Raw genomic sequence first — 27,040 nt, forward strand, 5'->3', positions numbered from 1 at the left:
CCAGGCTGAAAAAAATTCTACCCCTTGAGCCTTGCACATTCTTTCCAGGGCCGAATTGATCGACAAGGCTCTCATCAATACTCCCTCCTATCGTGTCTGGGCAGAATTGCAGACACGATATTGCAGTAACGATGAACGTATAAGAAAGTACAGTATATGTATAGCATTAGCATTAGTAGAGGCATTTGATGCAAGAAAGCAAGCTTATGCAGCATCAGCCAAAAAAAAAAAAAAACCCACTTCCACTTCACCCCTCAGTTCGTTCAAAATACCTGTCCAGCTGAGCCTTAAACTTATTTAGGCTATCAACCTCCACCACAAGGGATGGAAGTCTGTTCCACCAACCAACCACCCGCTGGCTAAAGGCAAATTTCCGCACGTCTATCCTACATCTGTCTTTCCTCAATTTGAATTTATGCCCTCGCAGGTGATTTTTCTGAGCTAGAGGAAGAATCCCATCAGCATTGAGCATGCTTAAACCATTCAAGGCTTTATACACCTCTATCAGATCACCTCGCTGGTGCCTAGTCTCCAGACACTGTAATTTGCAAAATTTAAGCCTTTCTTCGTAAGAGCACCCCTTTGTTCCATTCACTAATCTTGTTGCCCTTCTCTGTACTCGTTCCAGCAGCTCTACATCCTTCTTGAAATGAGGCCTCCAGACCTGTATACAGTACTCTAGGTGTGGCCTGACCATTGCCTTATACAATGGAACAATCACCTCCCTATCCCTGCTGGAAAAATTCCTGTATATCATTGACAATACTCCATGAGCTACTCTTGCAGCCCGTCTGCACTGCTCAGAGAACTTCATATCTGCCTGCACAACCACCCCCAAGTCCCTTTCATTCTCTACCACTGTCAGTGTAGTACCACAGAGTTGATACGTTGCTCTGGGGTTGCTGTTTCCCATATGTAGTACTTTACATTTGTCAATGTTAAACTTCATTTGCCACCTCTCAGCCCATCTGCTCAACCTTTCCAGATCCTGTTGCAGCAGCAGCATAGTGTCAGTAGTGTCCTTGACGACCCTGCCAACCTTTGTATCATCTGCAAACTTGGACATTAAGCTTGATATACCATCATCAATATCATTTATAAATACAGAAAACAATAATGGACCCAACACTGAGCCCTGAGGAACTCCACTAATAACATTAGTCCACGATGAGCAGTGTCCATTGATTACCACTCTCTGTCTTCTCCCCCTCAACCACCCCTTTATCCATAGCAGCAATTTGCCTCCAATGTCACACTGCTCCAATTTGTGTAGCAGTCTTCCATGGGCAACAGTATCAAAAGCCTTTCTAAGATCCAAGTATATAATATCAAAGTTATTCCCTGCATCCAGTTCTTTTGTGACTGCATCATAGTATCCAATCAAGTTGGTCAGGCAAGACTTCCCCTTAACAAAACCATGCTGTGTCTGAGCTATAACTGAAGTCTGTTTATTTTATAGGTGTCTATTTCCTCTCTGTTCATGTGTGGCGAACTGCCTTCGGAAAACAATTTTGTATATTTAAAAAGTGCCTGATTTTTGAATGCTGGATTTATGAGGTTTTACTGTAGTCAGAAACACATCTATCATAGTTGGATGTGTTTCTAACAGAAACTTTTAATTGTCAAGAAATCTGCCTGTAACTTGAAGTAGGTAACTGTATAATTTCTACATTTCAGTATTGCCATTAATTGGTCATTTGTTACTGTTCAATAAAGTACTGAATTTTACTAAACAGCTTCTTCATGGTACTACTATTTTGTGAAGCATCTTTATTTTTCAACGAGGTTATAATTCTCAGCTTTTTTTTTTTTTTTTTAAGATTTAACCATGTAGTAATTTCTTGTAAAGTATTCTTTTTTATAAGAACTTACTGTTTTTATAAAGTTGTGTATAATAGTACCATAGGACACATTTTTTGTAACTTGATGTACATTTTGCCTATTTTTTAATTTATTTTCCATGTGCGTTAATGGGAGCAAGCTACAGAATTAAAATAATGGCAAGTGATCAAAGTTAACTGAAGTCATGATTGTTATATAGTTTGTGTGCATGCATACATATTTTGAAGAAGTTTTAAGTAAAATCTCTTGTACCAATTTTATCCCTCATCAAAAGAATGTTTTAGCATGTATGAAGCTATCATATATTTCAGGATTTCTGTAGTAGTAGAGGCTAAATGCTCTAGTTGATTATACTGGTGAAGATTTTGTATATAATTTTTATAAGTAAAACAATTAACGCATTCTTATATACACTACTGATATTGTAAATTCAAGAATTGTGAATTGATGTACATTTGTAACTAAAAAAGTATTTTGAAATATATGGATTTTAACCTATAGTAAAAATGTGATTCTTTTACTAAAATCCTGCTTTACTATATTAGTAATTATCTAATAAAATGAACTTTAACTTAAAAAATCAAAAAATAATAAATAACTGCTTTATTGTAATATACAATGATTGATAGCAGCATTAATACTTGATAAGTGTGCACGTGGCTTTTGATTTGTGAAAGTTTTTACACATATACAGCATTTCTGCTCTGCTGTTACACCGGAATTCTATTCTCCTTTGCCCAATTCTTCATAACTCGCACAATATGTTCTACTTGTGGACTAGATGTATTTCGTAGTATTTGTAATATTTCATGTATAGATTCCCTAGAAAAAGGAGAGAAAAAAAATAATAATTAAGCACATATTATTTTAGTATTTTGAATCTTGAAAGAAATGGAAGGATACACAACATTAAAAGTTTAATTTTAATATAGAATTTAATATAAAAACTGTGGCATTATGGAATTAGCAGCAGTTAAACGAGTGTTGAAGAATAGTATCATGATACGGTTATAAACTCTTTAAAATCCAGTACCTTTGGAGGTTTGGTTTTTACATTATAAAATATACCTCTCTAAAAGTCAGGTTTTATAGAGATAAACATTGCAGTTTTTAGAGGAGCACATTTCAATATCAAGTGCAAAAACTAAAATTATTTAGATCCATAAATGTTTGACTGTTTTGTCCCTTTTCATCTTTCTTTGTGGATTTAAACTACTTAGATAATGCGATGGTCTTAATTCTCACAGCGGAAAAAACTTGCCTTTGTACCAATTTACCCTGGTACTGCACTACTTTCAGATAGCCTTAAGTATATTACAGCTTTGAAAACTGATTTTGTATTCCTCAATGCAGCTCACATTGAACAACTTTTTTCTGCATGTTGGTACTAGAGACAACCTGTATCTAATGGGGGACTACTTAGTCCTGAAACAGGCTATCAGAGCAGTCTCTTTTAACAAATGGCCAATTAACCTGTTAGTGAGGTTAACTGTTTGAATGTACTGCAATATCAGGGCAACTTGTTGCAAAGACAAGTTTGTTCTAGTGTGACAATTAAGACCATTGATTTCATTTCCATCTAGATGGTTGCAAAAATAAATTAGACAAGATATTCCTGCAGGTATTTTACAATAAAGAGAGAAATGTCACCCTCTTTTGCATGGATTCTTAAAGACAAATCTAATTGTTGATGTGAATGCCAAATTGCTTCTTAATATTGGATTTGAAAATGTTGATTTTTCTGTGAAATATGCTAGATTTTCCAATAGAAAATGAGGCTTTTCAAGAATTAAAACAGGCAGTTCAAAAGCCTAGTAGTATATGTCATGTAAAGCATCCAAAAGACAAAATATTTACAAAAATTAGAATAGAAATAAATGGTATTAATGGCAAGACTATTACAAATGGAAATAAATAGCAGGACCATATTATAAATGGAAATAAGAAAAAACTTGGGGAAACTAAGTAGCATTAGTAGAGGCATACAATGCAAGAAAGCAAGCTTATGCAGCATCAGCCTGCTTTCTAGCACCGTATGTCTCTACTAATGCTACTTAGTTGCCCCAAATGTTTTCTTATTTCCATTTATAATATAGTCCTGCTATTTATTTCCATTTGTAATATAGTCTTGCCATTAGTACCATTTATTTGTGTAGTACTACACTGACAGAGGTAGAGAGTGAAAAGGATCTGGTGGTAATTGTGCAGGCAGATATGAAGTTTTCTGAGCAGTGCAGGCAGATATGAAGTTTTCTGAGCAGTGCAGACAGTCTGCAAGAGTAGCTCATGGTGCCTTGTCAATGATATACAGGAATTTTTCTAGCAGGGATAAGGAGATGATTATCCCCTTGTATAAGGCAATGGTCAGGCCACACCTTGAGTACTGCGTACAGGTCTGGAGGCCTCATTTTAGGAAGGATGTAGATTTGCTTGACCGTGTACAGAGAAGGGCAACAAGATTGGTGAGGGGAATGAAGGGATCCACTTACCAGGAGAGGCTTAAGTTCTGCAAATTGCAGTGCCTGGAGACCAGGCACCTGTGAGGTGATCTGATTGAGGTATATAAAGTCTTGAATTGTTTGAGCATGCTCAATGCTGATGGGATTCTTCCTCTTGCTCAGAATAATCACCTGAGAGGGCATAAATTCAAACTGAGGAAAGACAGTTTAGGATAGATGTGCGGAAGTTGATAGCTTAAACAGATTCAAGGCAGAACTAGACAAACATTTGGAGTGGGTGGATGAGTGAAATGAGAAGGGTGTGTGTGTGTGTGTGTGTGTGTGTGTGTGTGTTTTTTTTTTTTTTTTTTGGCTGATGCTATATAAGCTTGCTTTCTTGCATCATGTGCCCTTGCTAATGCTATTTCTATTCTAATTTTTGTAAACACTTAAAAACTTAATAGTATGGGCGAGAAAACATTTGATAATATGGGTGTGTAGAAAAGATGGAAGAAGGTTAGCTAAACAGATATTTGAAACAAAAATTAATGGTAATAGGCCTAGTGGCAGACCAAGGGTGGATCAACAGTGGCAAACAAGCATTAGAGGAAAGAGTGCTTTTTACTACTCTGGTAAAGGCCTAACAAGAAATAGAACAGCGCTTAGAGAAATTGTGAATGGAAGGTTGACAGTCCAGAAGAAGTAATTCCTACTATCACAGTGATGTGTACATCCACTCAATATAAGAGATTTGGATGATTACGAATATAAAATAAAAGAAAAATCTGCACGTAAAAAATTTATTATGCATATATTACAAGAAAAATAAGAGAACTAAAATATTATATTGTCTTAAATCAATAACACACACATCAGATACTACCCAACAGAAATAGAGGGTAATGGAATGTGTTTATTTTTCATCTACTCTTAGTCATGACAGAAATATTTCTCAGCCCATTTAATGCCTTTACTAGTGAATGTAATTGTATGGTATGTTTTTATAAACACTAGTACCTAAGACGTGCAGTTATCATCTCTCGCAGTTAGTAAAACTGAAAATAATTTAAAATGCAGCAAAAAATCGGAAATTGTATCGCTAGTAAAAAAATAAATTTACATATTTTTCCGTTTTAAAAAAATGGGGTGCAAGGCTTATTCAAGAATATATGGTAGTTATGACGTTGAAAGAGCTATTAATTCAGTTCTTGTCTGCATAGGCTTTGTACTTAAGAAATTTTATTTTTTAATAGCAATGCAATTTCAGATTTTTTTTCCCTGCCCCTTGAATTATTTTCAGTTTTGCTAACTCTATTTCAATTCAGTCAAAAATCGCACAATTCTGGTGGATAGGAAACAAGAATTTTTATTTCCAAAAGGGAGAATTTAACATTTTATGCAGTGACTGGTAATAAACAAAATATTCCTTTTAGGTTATGCCTGGTGGGCAATTAAAAATGCTGAAGAGTAATAGAAATTATCAGTAAAAACGTTTTTATTAATATTAGTATTGAACAAGTTTTAAATAAAATTTGTGAATAAGGCTACACACACACAACTGCATTTTTGGTTTCAGTATTTTTAATTAAAAAATGTGCATGGTGTGTTTGAGAAAATAAGGAGGTTTCCGCCAGGATTCATAACAGTTTTCGGTGTGAGAGATTTTTTATGCATAGAGCCTCTGGTTGTTTAAGAGTAAGTGAATGAAAGAGAGAGAGATTATTATTGGAAAATATGTTTTAAAATATAGATAACATATAATGCTCTGCTATCCTTATATGTTATCTATATATATAGATAACATATAAGGATAGCAGAGCATTCAGCTACCTAGCAAAGACATTGTGAAGTGGATGCAAAGATGTGAGAGCTGGGTGGAAGAAATGTGCAGGTGATGTCAGGAGTATAAGGTACCACTTAGTATGAAATCCAAAGCATATTGTAATCCTTGTGCTGGAAGTAACATTAGTTTTTTTTTACAATTTTTATGCTTAATGTTTACATTACTGATTATTAATAGTGAATTTTTAAACAAATAAAACCATATGGTGGGGCGGGACTGATACTTACACCACTTTTCCTATTAGAACTGGAATATGGTGACTCAAATGTCACCATATAAGAAATTTATTTTGGCTAAACCATCTTGTTAGCTGTGATTTTATTTCAAAAATAGGGGAAAATAGCAAATCTTGAAACTATGCATTTTTTCTTTTGCCAAGAATATATCTGAAAACAATTCCAAATATATTGACAGCTGACATCTATTTATGAGTGGTACTGTAGTAAGAGAGGAAATAAATGAGTGACAGGTTGGGAAACAAAGTGCTCAATAAAAGAAATCAAAATTAATGTGTTCACATGCAAAGAATTAAATATTACTTTGGTTCATGTCCAGCAATTATCAGCTGCAGTACACCGACACAAGCACCTCGCTTTCCTTCCCAGTATTCAGGATTTGGATCCACCTTTTCTAAGACATCAAATGCTTTAGCAGCATAGAAGAACTGTCCCATCTGCGAAGAGTAAAATTTATTTGAACTATAAATTTTCTGTTAAAGTAATGGAAGACACTATAAATTTCAATAACTATTTTTACTTTAAAAAGGATGTCAACTTTTTTTTTAAGGTATTCAGTATTAAAAGCATTTTTGATACAGTTAAAAATTTTCTGTTAAAGTAATGGAAGACACATTAAAGGAAACTGGAACACTAGGAAAGAGTGATCAAGTTTTTACCGATAATAATAAACGTTTACAATAAGTTTTATTTCAGGTATCAATGAAAATTGTTTACATTATTGAAAATTAATATCAGGTATGACCCTCGTATACTTGAATGTGTGCTGACTCCTGCACGCATTTGGATGAAAAGGGCATTGGAAGTCATCTTGCAGTGTATAATTCCAGGCTCTGTTCCACTTGAGTCCTCAACTGAAGGGCCAAAAGTTCAAGTATCAAATTTAAGTCAAAGTGCCTTCTAGTCTTATCCCTTACACTTTCAACTGGGAACAGATCTGGTAGTGTTTGCGGTATGCAGCCATTATTTCACAATTATGAATAAGGAATTATGAACTATCAATAAAACACACATACACGCGCAAATTAAAATATTTTTAATATTTAAAACCAAAGGGTGGCAGCTTCTGAAGTATTTTAAACGAGGAGACACTCGACCCACGTGTTGCTAGCAGAATTATAGTTTTACTGAAGAATTCATTTAGTATTATAGTAGATGGTGCAAAGCTCTTGACCCAGTATGTTCAGTTTGCTAAAACTGTATAAGTTATGTTTCAGGTTCTCTATGAAACTTTCCTTTTGGCCCAATTGAAGGGGGTTGATGATTTTTAGTAAAAGAGCATAGCATGTTGAACACTTCAACTGCAAAGTACATACAAAAATATTAAAGACTTACTTTGTAGCAGTCATTTGCAATAAGTTGCAACAAACTAAATGATTCTGCAGAGGTTTCCATTTTCAAGTATAGTTCCCATGCTAAACGAGCTTTCTTGTTCATTATGTCTGGAAATAAAGAAATTTTATATGATTACTTTCAATCAGTTTTTCTTTACTTGAAATATAATTCCTTACAGCAGTGGTTTTCAACCTTTTATTAATAACGGCACCCCTAAGTAATTTATTTTATTTTGCGGCACCCCTACTCAATTATAAAATATATATGTTATATGAGTTGTTACAATAATATAATTATAAAAATTACATTTCATAATACAAGTTATATATACAGGGTGCAGAGAAACACTGCCGACAAACTTGAACAGATGATAGAGGGTACCAAACGAAGCATTTTTTGTTGAGTAAACATAGGTCGTAAATGAGTTGTTATAGCAGCAGAAGCTATTAAAGGATTGTAAAAATCAGAACAACACATTCAGTATCGTTTAATGCATACAAATCATTTGCTGTTGCACACAAAATAGAAAAAACAATCCATAACATAGTGCTCGAATGTACGACTACCATCAACATTAATGTATGCATGCATTGAGAGGTCCTCGGAGTGGTGCGTATCTGCCGCTAATAGCATAAAAGTGTAATGTCATATTATGATCAGTATGGGTACAGAAATGGAGTGTTTCACTGTTGCAGAAATGGCGGATATCCATTTAATGTATGGCGCAGCAAATGGAAACGGAACAGAGGCTCGCAGGATTTATCAAGAACGCTTCCCAGACAGAAGGTTGCCTCACCACACAACATTTGCTGCGATACACCAAAGATTGCAGGACAGTGGCTCTTTCGGTGTGAATATGCATGATACTGGATGTAGACGCAGTGCTAGGACACCTCGGTTTAAGGAACAGGTTTTGCAGGTCTTTACTAATACTCCTACCAGCACAAGAGCCGTTGCACATCGACTAGATGTGCAGCATTGCTTGGTGCGGGATGTGGTGCACGAAGCCAGACTACATCCTTTCTGATGCCAGAAAGTGCATGCACTAGAATCTGCTGACTTTGCCCACAGTGTCGAGTTCTTCCACTGGTTTTTACAGGAAACCAATGTGCAGCCTGATTTTGCCAATAATGTGCTTTACACTGATGAGGCATGTTTCACCCAAGAGGGATTGTTCAACAGTCGCAACAGTCGTGTGGGCAGAGAATAATCTCCATGCAATAGTTGAACATGGATACCAACACAGGTTTAGTGTCAATGTATGGGCAGGCATTGTGGGAAACGTTTTAGTTGGACCATACATGTTGCCTGCACACTTAGATGGACAACTCTATTTGCGTTTTCTAGAGCACACACTTCCAGAGTTGTTGGAGGATGTTCCTCTGATTGTCCGAGCACAAATGTGGTTTGAACATGATGGCACATCACCACATTTTGACAGACGTGTACACGCACACTTACATACAACCTTTCCAGGCAGATGGATTGGTCGAGGTGGACCTGTAGCCTGGTCAACAAGGTCACCTGATCTGACTTGTTTGGACTTTTTCTTTTGGTGATACATTTGAGGAACTTATAGCACGGATTGTTGCAGCAAGTGCAGAGATACAAGACAATCCTAGGAACCTCCAACTTCTACAACATTTAATGATGCATCAGTGTGAGTTATGCATTGAACATCACAGTCACCAGTTCAAGCACTTCTTGTGAATTGTTTTTTCTATTTTGTATGCAACAGCAAATGGTTTGTATACATTAAACGACATTAATGTTGTTTAATGTATAACTCCTGCCTTGTAGCCGTGAAGGGTACAAGGCAGGAGTTATACGGCACAATAGAACACAATAGTTATATTGTGTACGTCGTGTGCATTTTGTATGAAATAAAGAGTTCTTCTTCTATTAAATTACTGAATGTGTTGTTCTGATTTTTACAACCTTTTAATAGCTTCTGCTGCTATAACGACTCATTTATGAACTGTCTACTTGACAAAAAATGTTTCTTTTGGTACCATCATCACCCGTTCAAGTTTGTCGGTAGAGTTTCTCTGCACCCTGTATACAGTATATAATAATTTTATTCTTTATATAGAGGTACTAAGTAAACATCAATTATAGATCACCACAAAATTAAAAAGATACTGTACATCTTTTTTATAATGAAATAAACATATACATTTTAAAAAATAATAATTTTAAGCAACTTAAACCCAAATTACATGGCACCCCTGGAATGTTGTTGAGGCACTCCAGTTGAAAACCACTGCCTTACAGTAATAAAAAACAACTGTATTAATAAAAATTTCATGTCAAATTGACCTCTGATTTAATGTAGAATACTGTGGAATTATATATAATGAAAACAACTGTATCTCATTATTTAGCATTATAGTAGAGGATATGTTGCAAGAAAGCAAGCTTATTCAGCATCAGCCAAAAAAACACAAAAAACTTCCCATTTCACCCATCTATTCGTTCCAAAAGTTTATCCACTTCTTCCTAATTTATTTAAGCTTCCAACTTCAACGACAGATGGAAGTTTGTTCCAGCAATCAACTACCCACTGGCTAAAGGCAAATTTCCACACATCTATTTGACAACTGACTTTTCTCAATTTCATTTCATGCCCCCTCAGGTTTGTAATCTGAGCAAGAGGAAGAATCCCATCAGCACTGAGCCTGCTCCCATTCAAGGCCTTATACACCTCAATCAGATCCCCTCGCAGGTGCCTAGTCTCCAGATGCTGCAATTTGCAGAACTTAAGCCTTTCTTCGTAAGAACACCCCTTTGTTCCCCTCACCAGCCTTGATGCCCTTCTCTGTACTCGTTCTAGCAACTCTACATCCTTCCTAAAATGAGGCTTCCAGACCTGTATGCGGTACTCAAGGTGTGGCCTGACCATTGCCTTATACAAGGGGATAATCACCACCTTATCCCTGCTAGCAAAATTTCTGTATATTATTGACAAGATCCCATGACCTGCTATATTTATATTCTAGCCTGTAAAAAGGACAAGTTATTTTAACATAAACTTAGTTTCCAACTTCACCTTCTCAAGTTGTTCTGTTACTGCACAAATAAATATGTTATTTAAAAGCTGCCACCACCATGACAACTGATCAGATAATACTACTGTAAAAACTGTGGTCAGGATGGTGTGCTTTTAAGCACTCTTAAATAAATTTCTCTTTTCTGAAGTGCTGTGAATTTAAAAAGTAGTGTATTGTCAGGGCAATTGAAAAGGTGATGTTGGTTTTGAATGAAAGTGAGCCAATATACTAGCCTGAAAAAAGACTTTTATCCCTCAAAGCCAGAATAGAAATAAAGGGATGGAAATGTGCCTTACATAAAATATTTATGTGAGCATGATATATTCAAGAATTAAAATTGTACATATTTTATGCTTTGATGCACTCAATTAAAAGGAATATAATGGAAATAAATTAAAAGGTAGACAATGCTTGCTGAGACCATCTGGTCTCCTTTAATGGGTTTAAAGGTTATTGAAATGTCCTTGGGCTGTTTATTTTCCTCCATTTACCAAGGTCTTTCAGTTTTGAACAAGGTGGAATCCTGGTGAATAAAATCCTCATTTATATTTTTATTGTACTGGATCTTATTTTACAAATTTTTGCATCTTTCAAAGACACTAACCGTATGAAATAAGAGTTATAGTAGCATTATGTACTTTCCTAAGTGCATTTCAAAACATAACTTCAATGCAGTATAATATAAAATATGTACAAGTAGGGTCAAGCAGCACCAGGGGGCTTCCCCAACTCTGTATTTATATCACTATGAAGAGGTACAGACAGTGCAGTATAATGTAAAATATGTACAATGGAAGTATTCCTTCTAGTTTTCTAATATTTCTATAGTATTAATTCCACCAATTGTTCATTTATCTTTAATCTAGTATAATTACCACAAAAATGATTCACACAGTATGATCATCATATCATTTTTTTCAATCTTTATTAACCCATTTGATTCAAGCAAAAAATTTATTCCATTGACCCAAAATTTTACTCGTCCATAACTCTCAAAAAACATAACTTCACGTAACTTTCTTATAACTTTAAAATCAACTGCAATAGGCTATTGGCACTCTTTCCAGTGATGGCCAGTGCAAAAAAGTACACCAAAAATATTAAAATATTTATTTTGGTGACAATACTATGAAGTTTCTTTTTTATCAGTATTATGCTGGTTTTTGTCTTGCATCACTGACTGTTTTGAAATTGGAGAAGTATGGTTATGTAACAACTAGATAAGTTTCTTAGTGTAGCACATACTGAATGCTGCACAACTCATCATTAGATAGTTTGGGCATGCTTGCTCAACTAAGGTGTTTTGGTGTACAAAGTGCGCCAGCATGTGCATTTATTTTCAGAAAATCATTAGTTGCAAAAAGAAGAAAGGAAAAAAAAAGATTTACCAAAATGCTGATGCTAGATATGAAAATAACTTATTTTTATATATATATTAATAGCAGATATAATATATAAAAATACTTATTTTCATATAAGAAAATCATTATCAAGATCAAAATTGAAATATCATTTTAAGTGGAAAGCAGACATCTAAGAATGGAATTAAAAATCCATATAAGCAGTGAATGAATTAATCCTTTCTACAGTAACTGAGAGGTAAAACCTTCAAAAATATCAGTTGCACATTAATTGAAATGATTAAAAATCAGAATTTTTTTCCACCTTCCTAAATACAGTTAAACTTGTTTGAAACATTCTGGAAGTGAAAAATTATTGTTTACTTGAAAGTAAAAATGCAAAGAACAGCTGTGAACAGTTACTATTTTTCATTTTGCTTCAACACTAGTTTTTCTTTCATTTAACACATTGTTTGAATATGTAGTTTGAAACTGGCACACTAATTGATGTGTGGGAGCCGTCTGCTACAGAAAGTAGTTCTTTTGTTTTAATTTAATTATTGTACAAAATGTGTATTTTGCTTTGGCTTTTATTATTGTTATTGGTGTAAAATGGTGTCTTGCTTTGATTATTATTATTATGTATTTATTCCTTTATTTGTTTGGCAAAACACATTAATGTGTGCAAATGTAAGTTTTAAATTTTAAACATTATACTGTGTAAAATTTAAAACTTAAATTTCAGCAATCATGTCAACTTAATGGTTCTCTGAACTGGAAAATGGAAGTAGCTATTATTCTCATGTTTATATTTTATGATTGTGACTTTATTTTTTCGTTTTCAGCAATATTAATATATATATATATATATATATATATATATATATATTTTTATATATATATTTTTTTTCATTAAAAAACTTACAATGAGCACTTCAATCCATTAAGGAAAGAAGAAATATTGGGACATCACAAGGCAAAATTTTTAAAAAAATCAAACTTTTTCCAGAAACAAAAACAAAGTTGGGCACTTGTCATGTTCACATGACAGTGTTTATAACAAACAGTGGTGCAATTGCTGCCAGGTTAAACAATTATATAAACTTTAGGATTTTTTTTTTTTGAAAATGAGTAATGACTACCTTGTCCTTATAAATGTATTATAGAGATTTATTCTGCTGGAAAAGCAATGATATCCACATGAACATTTTCATGTTAAGTAGCAAAATTTATTTATATTCTGAGAGAGAACACAGAAGCTTTAACTTCCTTTACTGTACTCAGCAATCAGATCAGACACAGGGCAGGCCAATCACGAATATCATCGCCAAAACACTATGGGAATGAAATACCATAAAGCAGAAGCACTGCATTAGAAAAACAGTAATATGGTGAATCTTTGATGGTATAGAAAAATATAAGGACTATTTTCACATTAATTTAAGACTATAACTGTCAGCAAAAACTCACCATCCAACTTAAATAAAATTCCTGAATTTTATTTAAAAACATTGTATTTGTTCAGACTGAGAAAGTATCATAGAGCAACAGACAAATTGATTAGTAAGTGTTTTTTCAAACAATATAAATAACTGAAAAAGTACTTACAGCATCTAGCAAGCCAACTTAAATAAATATAATCATTTTTGATCTTTTCATTCTGAATCAGTAAAAATATCTGAAAAATAACAAGGGATAATGAGATTTCATATCATTTGACACACACACACACACACACACACACACACACACACACACACACACACACACACACACACACACACACACACACACACACACACACACACAAGTTTTAATCTAATAGCCCTCATAAAGGTTGGAGCTGCATATCATTTCTATCCTCAATCATACAAGTTCCAACTTGATTATGTAATAGCACCTCTATTACATAACCATATAAATTTGAAGATTTTTTTTATTTTGAAGGATAAGCCAGCACTCTGTAAATTTTCAATATATTAAAAATATTGCAAAATTTTGCTTGCAGGTAGGATTTGTGTGGCAGAATGCAAAGTAACTGAGGGGCAGGTGATTAGTATACAAAGGTTAATAGTATACAATTAACATTATATCTGCACGTTGATACGTGCAGATATAATGTTAATACACGTACATGAAGGGCTTTTTAATCCATATGGATGAAAACCACCTGCTTTAATAACCATCTTCTTTTGATTTGACAGAAGAAAAACTGGATACTTCTTTCAAGCAACCTTCACCACCAACTAACTAATTCAGCTAGAGAGAAGACAGTTCCAAAAATGTCTTCCCACCCCAATCCCAACAAACTCAATCTTGTAATTTTTGAATTTGATTCATTAAGGTTGTAAGTCAAGTTAACAGCGAATGTGTTACATATACAATTATTACCATGAAGAGAATCACTGAGAAACACAAAACTGGTAAAATGTCCAGTAAACAGCTATCACCAGGAAAATATAATGCAGCAACAAAATTATACTTTTAGTAATGACCACTCTTATACCACGTGAATAATAAGATAGTTTATTCAGTTAATAACTGAATTCCTATATATTAAGATGACATTTTGGAACCTTGCCAGTACCCATCATCAAACAATATATTAACTGTCATCAGTCCCCTTCCTGCCTGCCCCCGATACCTGCAAGCAGCGGACAACAGCCAATATAAAGTCTGTTGAGTACTGGCAAGGTTCCCAAAATGTCACCTTAATGTATAGGAATTTAGTTATTAACTGAATAAACTATCTTAATATTCATAGGGTATAAGAGTTGTCATTACTAAAAAGTATAATTCTATGGAATTATAGTTGTCATTACTAAAAAGTATAATTCTATACAGCCATTCCTCACTTTTTTCTTACAATTCAAACCTCAAGTTCGTTTCTTGCTAGTTTTAATTACCTCTGAAGTAATTAACTCTCACCAGCTTTTACTTGTTGTTAATACATGCCAATTGTGGATATTTCTTCTTACAACTAGATTGTTCCATTTTTGTAATGGAATTCAAGACTTACTAGTCTTTATAATCACTATTATGCCTAATCACTTGAATAACTTTTTGACTGATAAATTTATTACTACTACCAAATAATAAAAAAATATTAATGTTGCTTTGAGCTTGTGAAAGATGTCAAATTCTATAAAAGTAAGGAATAAAAAGCTTTGTCTTTCCTATTAATATATAAAAACGCAGTGCCAGCTGGCCCTCTACAACTGACTGAATTCATCACAACCTATTTGGAAAGGTTTGGATTTAACTTGTGTCAGTTACATATTGCTCATCACTGAAACTGCCTCACTAAAGGAGTGCATTCTTTCAGTTAAAAATAGTGGAGTGCCAGATATCAATGTACACAGGAAATATTAAGTTTATGTATAAACTGAGCAGTATTTACTTACAGAAATATGGTCCACAATAATATGGAGTATAGCTTCCATGAACAGAGATACAAGTGGCACATCAGTAGGGAGTTGACCCATATATTCCACAAAAATGGTAATTTTCTGTGCTGCCCATCCAGCTCTAAGCAATCCAGCAATCTAACCATTTTCAAAGTCTGTGGGCTTACATAACATTTGTGTAGAGTAGAGATGGCCATTTGCTTACTGTTTTGTTGCCTGCTAATATTTACACAGGTTTTTACATCATCTTCAAGTTTCTATATCAGGGCAGTAACAGACGCATTACTGAATGTTCTATTGTGCCAATCAGCTCAATGTACTCATTGCACACAAATCTTAAAAGCAAATCCATCTATTCTTTCTAGGTGGGATAGTTTCAGTGATAAGTGGTGCATAAGGAATTAATGGAGGCTTTTCAGGATAGGCTGAAATAATCTCAGGCAGAGTGTACTTTAACCTAAGGTTTTCATTCCAAATTCAATTTTGGTTGAATTTAGGGTGGAAACTCTAGGGTAATTTTGTACACTGACCAAATGAATGATTAGACGCATTTTCAATGATGCCACTGTGTAGTGATATATATATATACTTGCAGGAATGTATAAATACACAAAACAAACAATATATGTCACAGTATTTGTTGCTTTCTATTATAGATAAAACAAACTGCATCTATTTACATTTATGTTACAGCATTTACTGTTCCCAATATGGTATGTGAATTTATGATGAGAACAAGTGGAGAGAAATCATTTTTAAGTGATTTCATAGCCCTACTCAGTAAACTACCGTGACAACAGTTATATAGTAGTAGTAATAATAATAATAATAATAATAATAAAGCACAATAATAAACAGCATGAGTTATATGCAAACTTGATTACCTCTTCTGCTTCTTTATAGCTCCCAGCTGCAGCATTAGCTTGAGCATAGTTGAAGTTGAAGGTGTCATCATTATAGAAATAACTCTGAAAAAGAAATTTTTTTAAAAATAATTCAACATAATGATACTTTTTTAAATATACAACAGAACACTAATTTTAAAATTACCTTTTCTCACATCTTGTGTTTTATATGATGGCTGACTGCTAGGCTGAACAATTAAGGGGAAAAAAAATTCATTTACCAATGAAGAGAATTTACCATGAAACTATACATGAACTTAATTTCATAGGTATGTGATCTGAGTACAAAGAAGCCCAGGAATTAAAAAAAAGAACAACATTAATAAACTACCTATGTGATTTCCTCCTTACATAGGTACTTATTCAGCTTACCTTTCAATTTCTTCAAGCTAACAGCTTCAACAACCCACAGAGGCAACTTATTCCAGTAATTAACAACTAAGTGGCCAAAAAGAAAACTTACTACAATCCAGTCCAAACCTCTTCTCTCAGAATTTATTGTCCTTAGTTCTGGGATTATTTATAATAGTGAAAAGTTCACCCTCATTCATTTTACTTTCTCTTCTTACAGCCTTATAGATCTCGGTCAGATCACCTCTAAGATGCTCAGTTACCAGCTGTGTAGGAGACATTCAAAATTTTTCCTCATACGGATGCCCATTTGCTAATCTCATCAGTGCATTGTTCATCATTAGACTCTTTTGCAAAGCTTGGTGTCTTTTTTTTTTTTTTTTTTTGATGTGGTCTTCATACTTAGATACAGTATTCCAAGCACAGTCTTAGGATTGCCCTCTACAGTAGGATTGTGACCTCCCTATCTAAGAAAATGTTCGATAAATCATCAATGGGACAGTACAGTTCCTCCTTGCATCCAGTCTGCACTACGGAGAACTTTGTATCCACCTGTACTGTAAAACCCCAAATCTCTTTCTTCACATACTTTGTGTAATTCAACTCCACCAGATGTATAAGTTATTTTGTGGCTGTTATTCTCCAAGCATAAGACCTTGAAATTTGCCACATTAAAACATAACTGCCACTTCTCTGACTATCTCTAAAGCCTATCTAAGTCATCCTGAAAAAGTGCTGCTTGGCACTGATCAGTAATTACACTCCCAATCTTGTCATAATCTGCAAATTCTGACATTGCACCCTGTATTCCTTTGTTGATGTCATTTAAAAAAAATCAGAAACAACAGTGGTTCTGGTACCAATCCTTGGGGACCCCACTTCATATGTTAGCCCTGTCTGAAGAATAATCATTAAGCATAATCGCCTGTCTCTTGCCCTGCAGCTATCCTGTGATCCATCTTAAAACCTCACCCCAACATGCTTAAACAGTAACCTATCATTCAGGACAGTCAAATGTTTTGCTAAAATCCAAATAAGCATTATAACAATTATTTCTTCCATCCAGCTCATGAATAACTCATGAGTCAAAATAGCTAATAGGTTGGTTAACCATGCTTTTCCCTTTACAAAACTCTGTTTCCTTCAGAATTCCATTTCTGTCTAAAAAATGTGGTTAATGGCAGTAATGAAATATGCTACTATTGCAACAGGATCTAGAAAAGTTAGGCAGATGGGCTGAGAAATGGCAATTGAAGTTTAACACTGATAAATGCGAAGTACTGTATATGGGTAGCACAGAAAATGGTGCATGACAAGGTAAATACTATAAAAGTACACTATCACTGCCTAGCTGGAAAAACTTGTATTATTATTAGATGCTATCCATAAGTTATGAGCATGGTCATGTAACAACAACACTAGTATTATCAGTAGTGATGAGCATATTTGAAAGGTCATAATCGATTATTTCAATTATAGCAAATCATTCAATTATGACAAATTAGTTGAATGATTCATTTTATTATGGAAAATCATTTGATTATATCATTTGCTTATTTCATTCAATCATTTCATTTGATTATTCCATTTGATTGTTTCATTTGATTATGCATTCAAATAATATAATCGAATGTTAGAAATTAGTAACTACTAATCATTTCATTATTTTGATTACTGAAATATCTCAATTACTAATTGTTTGATTAATTTGATTACTGAAATATCTCGATTACTAATCGTTTGATTATTTTGATTACTGAAATATCTCGATTACTAACCATTTGATTATGGAACTCAATCAGTTATGCTCATCACTAATTATCAGTAATGTTGTCACATGACCAAGCTCATAACATGGATAGCATCTTGTACACATATATACAATACTACTACTACTATTAAAGGTCAGATTTCTGAAAAATTCTATAAGAGAGCACTGCTCTCTTACAATATTTCGCTGTGTTCAATAGAAGGAATAGTCTTCAATCTGCACTGTCTGCCGAGTTTTCAGGGTATTCAGGATTTCTGAAAAATTCTATAAGAGAGCACTGCTCTCTTACAATATTTCGCTGTGTTCAATAGAAGGAATAGTCTTCAATCTGCACTGTCTGCCGAGTTTTCAGGGTATTCAGGATTTCTGAAAAATTCTATAAGAGAGCACTGCTCACTTACAATATTTCGCTGTGTTCAATAGAAGGAATAGTCTTCAATCTGCAGTCTGCCGAGTTTTCAGGGTATATACTATGTGGTGTACTGTTTGCCTATAATTTAGAAAACTTTAAAATGGTAGAGATTATTGTTATTACTGTGGGTTTATTGGTGCATTAGCAATTAGGGCCATAATATGCCAAAGGAATTACAGTCGGGTCTCCATATTCACAGATTCGGGATTTTGCATTGGCTGTCGCAAAATTTATCATACTAAAAATTTAGCTGCTGCTCACTGCATTCACTCTGAGTGATGGTGGAGCATGCGTCTTCAGTCTCGCAGTGGTATCATCACCGTCTTCCCCACACTGGGTGGAAAAGGCCCAGGTTTGAATCCCGTATGACGTGAGGAACTTTTATGGGTTTTTTTCACTCTATGGCTGAGTTAATCGGTCTCAAATGTAGACAGCAAGGTCCCCCCCCCCCAGAAACGGGTTTTTCATCCAGTGAAACAGGCAAATTGAACAGAGAACACACGAATTTACAGACACAATACACATGAGTAGTTGAATTAACATTCTAGGCGACCCTAATAAATAGTTTTTTTTTTTTTTTTTTTTCAGTCTCGCAGTTAGCACCATTCAAGTAGGATGGTGCTAACTGCGACCTTTGTGTGTGTCTGCATTAGGCTACTTGTGCTTAAAATATTATTGTGCTTATGTGAATATCCATGGTTATTGTTTTTTTTTTTTTTGTAAACCCCAAACACGAGAGGTATTGGACTTATAGTACTTAGTACCGTGCTTGGGTTGGAGGTTGAGAAGATGAAAGAAGATATTTGTTGACATTGGACTTGAACTTCTGTAGACTGTAATTTTCAGGAAATACGTACGAAGGAAGGTTGTTCCAGAAAACGGCAGTTGAATAAATAAACGAGGAAGATGAAAAGTTGGTTCTGTGAGTTTGAAGTTGGACAGTAAATGGATGTTAGCTGGTGGCAGCACGTGTTTGAACTATTTTGAAAGAGAGAGCGGGAATTATAGAAGCCAATTCAGAAGAACAGTGCCCATGGAAGTATCTGTAGAAGAGGCATGCAGCAGAAACAGTACGTCTATGAGACAGTGAGTGGAGAGACTGTTAGAGATGAATCATTAATTAACCTAACTGCCCTCTTCTGAATGGAATCAAGAAGCCTGAGAGAAGTTTTGGGGGCACCACCCCAGTTGTGGGAACAATATTCCATGGCAGGGCGGATTTGCCATTTATACAGAGTGAGCAGCTGTTTGGAAGAAAAGTAACGCCGAGAGCGAAAGAGAAAACCAAGTTTTTTAGATGCAGAGGAAGCAATATTTGTAATGTGCTTGTGCCAAGAGAGATTAGAAGTCAGGGTAATCCCCAAAAGAGATATCATTTTGCCTAGAAATCGGAGTGTCACTAAAGATAAGCATAGGAGCAGAAGAATCCTTTTTGTGAGATATAAGACAAGACTGAGTTTTAGAAGGTTGGTTGAAATCAACTAAGTTGTCTTTGCCCCACTGGAGAATTACCTGAAGATCGGCATTTAAGGAATTGGTAGCAGATTTTTGAGAAGTTGAAGCTGATTGAGCAGGACAAGGTTTCTCAAAATGGAAAGTGGAATGCAATGTGCTATCATCGGCAAAACTATGGATAGGATTTCCAGTCAATGGAAGAAGGTCATTAATATACAAGAGGAAAAGAGTGGGGGAAAGAACTGAACCTTGGGGGACACAGGCATTAGTGGAGACGTTAGAAGACAGAGAGCCATCTACCATCACCCTCAGTGAGCGATCAGAGAGAAAATTGGATAACCAATTACTAAAAACAGTTGGCAAACCATAAGATGGAAGCTTGTTTAGAAGACCTTTATACCAAACACGATCGAAAGCCTTTGAGATGTCAAGAGCAACCACTTATGTTTCACCGAACCTTTCCACTGAATTATGAATGACTCGAATGAGTACAATGAACAATTGTACAGAGAAATAGAGTGGGCTAGTAAATCAGAATGTCTTATAATGGGGGATTTTAACTTCCCAGATACTGAATGGAAATTGTGGGCTGGGCACTCACACACTAGTCAGACTTTTGTGGATTTATTGGATGATTGTTTTCTGCAGCGGCATGTTCAAGAGGCAACCAGAGAGAGTAATACTCTTGATCTGGTTATCAGCAGTGATCATTCGTGTATTAAGAATTTGCAGATAAAGGAACCACTAGGTGGCAGTGATCATAGTGTACTGATGTGGGATTTACTTAAAGATTTAATTACCATCAGGGGTGAAGGAAAGGGTTTTTGCTTCCGTAAAGGTGAGTACAGTGGTCTCAGAAAGTTTTTAAATTCTGTACAGTGGGATCAACTGACGATGTTACAACAGTAAGTGGGAAGCATTCAAGGAATTAATCGTGGATGCTACTAAAAGTTTCATACCTATTAAGAAATATTGTTCAAGGTTTAGGCCTAAATGGTTATCTAATGAACTAATGAGACTTGTGACAGGGAAGAAAAATGCATGGGATGCATATAAATTATCAAGCGACTCAGAAGCCTATGGCAGATATAAGCTAGTCTGTAATCAGGTCACAAAGGAGGTTAGGCAGGCGAAGGCAGATTACGAGAAATCCTTGGCAAAAGATGCTAAGAAAAACAGAAAGGATTTCTTTACTTATATAAACTCTAAATGGAAGGGGATGAATCTGATTGGTCCCCTTGACATTGATGATTCGACTGTTGATGATCCTGCTCAGATAACAAACAAACTGAATGAGTATTTTGCATCTACATTCACACATGAGGAATTATTAAGGTTTGAAAATGGCAGAAGGTTATCAAATTGTAGCAGGATACTTAATGATTTTGTAATAACTGAGAGCAAAGTGGAGATGAAATTGTTGAAGTTAAACATAAGAAAGGCACCTGTGGTGGATGGGATCTATCCAGTTATATTAAAGGAGGCGGCAAAGCAACTAAGCAAACCTTTAGCCATAATTATGAGAGCCTCCTTGGACTCAGGGGAGGTTCCCACGGACTGGAGATGTGCAAATGTATCCCCAATTCACAAAGGGGGATCGAAGGGTGACACGAGGAAAAAAATTAATTAATGGATGTAAAACTGGATTAACTGGATGCAAAAAAATTAATTTTTGCATCCAGTTCCTTTGTAACCACATCATAATATCCTATCAAATTTGTCAGACAAGACTTTCCCTTAACAAACCCATGCTGTGTCTGAATTATTGTTGCAATCTTGTCTAGATGATCCTTCAATGCATCTTTAACCAGTGACTCCATTATTTTACCCGGAACAGAAGTTAAACTAATTTTTATATCATATATTTGGATTTCAGGAAAGCTTTTGACACTGTTGCGCATGAAAGACTATTGTACAAATTGGAGCAGAATGGTATTAAGGGTAAGTTGCTACAATGGATAAAAGGATGGTTAAGTGGGAGAAGACAGAGGGTGGTAATCAATGGGTGCTGCTCTTCGTGGACTAATGTTATTAGTGGAGTCCCACAGGGTTCGGTGTTGGGTCCACTGTTGTTTTGTATATTTATCAATGATATTGATGAAGATATATCAGGCTTAATGTCGAAGTTTGCAGATGATACAAAGGTTGGCAGGGTTGTTAATGACAGTAATGGCAGTGTGCTACTGCAACAGGATCTAGATAATTTGGGCAGATGGGCTAAGAAGTGGCAACTGAAGTTTAACCTTGACAAATGCAAAGTACTGCATATGGGTAGAAGTAACCCCAGAGAAATGTACCAACTGTGTGGTACTACACTTAAGGTGGCAGAAAATGAAAAAGACCTGGGTGTAATTGTGCAGGCAGAAGTTTTCTGAGCAATGCAGACAGGCTGCCAGGGCAGGTCATGGGGTTTTGTCAATGATATATAGGAATTTTGCTAGCAGGGAAAATTAGGTGATTATCCCTCTGTATAAGGCAATGGTCAGGCCACGCCTTGAGTACTGCGTACAGGTCTGGAGACTTCATTTTAGGAAGGATGTAGATTTACTTGAGCGTGTACAGAGAAGGGTAACAAGATTGGTGAGTGGAATGAAGGGATCCTGGCTTAAGTTCTGCAAATTGCAGTGGCTGGAGACCAGGCACCTGCGCGGTGATCTGATTGAGGTGTATAAGGCCTTGAATGGGTTGAGCACGCTGAATTCTGATGGGATCCTTCCACTTGTTTAGATTATGAACCTAAGGGGGCATAAATTCAAATTAAGAAAGGACAGATGTAGAATAGATGTGCGGAAATTTGCCTTTAGCCAGTGGGTGGTTAATTGCTGGAACAAACTTCCATCTGTCGTGGAAGTTGATAGGTTGAATAAATTTAAGGAGGAATTGGACAGGCATTTGGAGGGAATGGTGTGATTTTTTTTTTTTTTTTTTTTGGCTGATGCTGCATAAGCTCATACTCTTGCTTTCTTGCATCACATGCCACTACTACTACTACTATTAGTCCATAAATGGGTAACATAAGCCAGAATATCACCAGTGGATCAACACTGACGGAATCCATACTGGCGATCGTTGATCAGACAGAAGGTTTCTAGGTAGTTTAAGAGTTGGCGGTTAATTGATTTCTTCATTACTTTAGAAAGAGTAGAAGTAATAGGTGGTAGATGACTTTCATCAACCGGTGAAATACCACCACTTTGCTTATTGGAGGCTTGAAGTGGTGAAACCCATGTTTAGTCTCTAGAGCAAAGTTTCCAGCACCCCCCTCCCCCATACTTCTCCTTCAACCCATGCATGGTACTATAGGTTTTGATACCTTTTATGTTTGGGGGTTTCATAAAAAAAAAAATTGCAATGGGACAATAATTGGATGGGAGGGATTTGTGACCCTTTTTAGGAACTGGCTGGATATGAGCAAATTTCTAAGCAGAAGGAAAAACACCTTTGGAATAAGAAAGTGAAAAAAGACGGCAAAGAATAGGAGTAAGTTCTAAACGAAGTGCATCTAGTGACTGACAAAAGCCTAAAATGGCCAAGAAAGTGATGACTTTGAATGAGAAAGTGCAGATTCTAGATAAATACTGAGAAGGGCTCACATACGTGGCCATAGGTCGCATATTTGGTATCAATGAAAGTACCATACAATACATAAGGAAACAAGAAACTGAGATCAGAGAGGGCAAACTGGTGGAATTCTTATTGCTAAATACACATATGTGATAAAGTGATGTTAAAAATGGAGAATGCTGTTCATTTGGATCGAACACCAGCACAAGAAAAACTTGCCTGTGAACATTGGTATGATTTTCACTAAGGCCCTCGTTCTTTACAACATATTTAAGCAGCAAACCCCCTGTACCAGCAGCACCATGGAAACCACTTTCATTGCCAGTAAAGGCTGGTTCCAGAAATTCAAGAGGTGTTATTCACTCCTTAATGTAAAGATTACGGGCGTGTCTGCTTCAGCTGATCACGAGGCTGCTAACGCCTACCCTGTGCAACTCAAGAAGCTCATCGAGGAGAAGGTATATAAACCTGAACAGGTTTTCAATGCCAATGAAATGGTATTATTCTAGAAGATGCCTCAGTGCACCTATATAACCATCAAAGAGAAAAAGGCCCCCACGATTCAAGGCAGCATAAGATCGGGTTACGCTGCTGGTTTGCAGCAATTTAGGCCATATGACAAAGCCTGGCCTAATTTTCCACGAAAACTCAAGAGCTCTTAGAGAATGAAGTTTCGCGGACTTAGAGCAGGAGGACATCAATGATTTAATTGATGGACAAGCAACAACACTAACAGATGATGAACTCAAGGAGCTTGTTTGTTCGAACTCTGAGGATGAGATAAGGTTGAGGAAGAACCATGCCAAGAGAAGTTCAACTTGGAAAACCTAGCACAGGAAATGCGTGACACCAAATGCCTAGAGGGCTTGTTCTGTGAATATGACAACATGATTAGTGCAATGAAGTTCAAACAAAAGAAGCAGCTTCCCATCACAATGTTCCTGAAAAGGACAACTTCTGCATCGACACCTAAAACTCCTCATACCCCTGAACTGGAAGTCTTGATGTCAGCCAACCCTGCTTCTTCTCCAGCCTCTCCATACTACTGAGGAGTACTGAATTTCGTGGTGAATACCCTGGTGCATGCCTTGTTCTTAACTATGTAATAAAATTTTGATACAGTATTTCTGAAACATGGGTCTAAAATGTTCCTCATTATTGTAAAACACAAAACCTTTTAAATACATTTAAACATTTTTCTGTTATTGTAAATGATTGTGTAAGTGGTTAGGCATATGTAGAAAACATCTGGGGCTATTTGGGCGAGAGTACAGATTTTTGCAGAATTTCACATTTTCGGGGGAACTGTTGACACATAACCCTGCAAATATGGAAACTCGACTGTAGTTAATATAATGTACTTCTGTAAAGTGACTGAACTGTCAATGTGTATATTATTTCCTCTGAAGGTTACAGAGGTATCTGTAATTAAACTAGTCTAAAACCTGTAATTTTATGATAGGTACTTATTTTATAACAGATAAAATGTTATGATCAGAGTGGCATGCAAATCATTATGTAGTAATTTTTGTATTTGTGTTCACAATATTTCTGTCATATGATAAGTTCACAGCTGCCAACCTTTGACTTTCAAAAAGCTGGAACTAGGATGACTGTAAGCAGAACAAATATAGATTTTTTAGCCAAAACAGACAAAAAAACAGGAACTGTTTGAAAAAGGCATTTCTTCATAAAAAAAATTAAAAGGAAATGAGATTTTTTGGAAAGGGCAGGTTTCTAGAACACCCTGAACTAGAAATTAAATTTCACTAGCAATATGCAGAATGGTTTACCAGTACAGTATGCACATTTTTTTCATTTGGATTGTCTGTTAAATCAACCTGATTATGACTGCTTCAAGTAAGATACTATTGCTGACTTTGTCCTTTTCAGAAATATTGAGTCAAAGTGTTATTTATAACAATGGCATTGCTCTTCAGACTTGGCTGTCAAGAGTGTTTTTAAAGCTTCACCAGAAACAGATTTTTTATAATTTTTTTTTACCTGGCTGAATATTCTCTCACTTAGCATTGCTACAAGGAGTTGGAAAATGTCAAGCATAATTTTGGATTATTTGTTATCCAAATAATTCAGTTCCCCAATCAATGACCACTGTACATCAGTTATTTTTAATTTCATTATAGTGTCTGGTAAGTTCTCATATTGAAATCAAGAGAACTGATATTGAAAAATATCTATTTGTTTATCTTAAATGATAGTGATATAGAAACTCAAGAGTTTTGAGGGGTTTTTTTTTGTATGATATTAATTTATTTCAATTTGTTTAAAAAACTTGTTTACCAAATAGCACTATTGAATGACAAATTGATTCTCCAAGTATGATTATATTTAACTTAATGCTTCTGAAAACTCAGTTGGCAACTTGGTATCTATGGATTCTGTTTGGAGGAATTTTAACAGTAAGGATAAAGAGTTGATTATCTCATTGCATGAAGCAATTGTTAAGCTGCATCTTGAGCACTACATACAGGTTTGGAAGTTTGTGAATTGCAAAAGGCTGGTTAGAAGACAAATGTGTGAAAACACTTTCAGCCAGATAGTAACTGATTTCAAACAAATTATTAAAAGGATGGGCATATGAAATATGTAAGCTTTTTTTTTTTTTTAAAAACACTAATAATAGTTACTTTTTTTTATGAACTTGAAGTCATGCTGGAGTTTTTACAGTTCTCTAGGACTAATCTAAAGCAAAAGGAGCAAACTATGGCTGTTTCATTACTTATATAGTGCAATAGTATTTAAGGCCACATTGCACTTTGTGTATTATGCCTGCAGAAGAGTTTGTTTATGGCCAATTGACATGTTGTACAGGCTAAAAAAAATCCAGACTCACTCATGAGGGGGAAAACCAACCTCCTTCATCTGAGATCAGCAAGTCCAATTAAATAAGCCTTTAAACGGCTTATTTAATTGGACTTGTTCTTCCAGTCTGCAATGGAATTTGAATCCAGACCTCTTCAAACAAGTGAAGAAAGGAGAAAACACTATATTGTTATGGCGGACAGAGTTTATAGGTGATATAAGTATAAAGCATTCCATTATTTCAATTTTCTATCTCAATTTCCTCAAT

The 27,040-nt window shown here is 35.3% G+C and overlaps 2 protein-coding genes across 5 annotated transcripts in view; one reads left to right on the forward strand and one right to left on the reverse strand.

The window, feature by feature from the left end:
- The window catches only part of Atg18a (Autophagy-related 18a), a 541,369-nt gene that overhangs the window by 329,535 nt on the left and 184,794 nt on the right, over positions 1 to 27,040 (forward strand). The window lies entirely within an intron of this gene.
- The window catches only part of Ttc26 (tetratricopeptide repeat domain 26), a 102,760-nt gene continuing 78,148 nt past the window's right edge, over positions 2,429 to 27,040 (reverse strand). For both annotated transcript variants that reach the window (XM_090371432.1, XM_090371431.1), the window contains 5 exons: positions 16,376 to 16,459; positions 13,693 to 13,762; positions 7,695 to 7,801; positions 6,663 to 6,796; positions 2,429 to 2,664 (listed from right to left, as the gene is read on the reverse strand). In XM_090371432.1, coding sequence (XP_090227558.1) covers positions 2,553 to 2,664; positions 6,663 to 6,796; positions 7,695 to 7,801; positions 13,693 to 13,762; positions 16,376 to 16,459 — 507 coding nt within the window. In that variant the 3' untranslated portion in view covers positions 2,429 to 2,552. The remainder of the gene's footprint in view (positions 2,665 to 6,662; positions 6,797 to 7,694; positions 7,802 to 13,692; positions 13,763 to 16,375; positions 16,460 to 27,040) is intronic.

Source organism: Mastigoproctus giganteus, chromosome 4 (assembly GCF_048544385.1).
Source record: "Mastigoproctus giganteus isolate SK-2022 chromosome 4, ASM4854438v1, whole genome shotgun sequence".
Lineage (NCBI taxonomy): Eukaryota > Metazoa > Arthropoda > Arachnida > Uropygi > Thelyphonidae > Mastigoproctus > Mastigoproctus giganteus.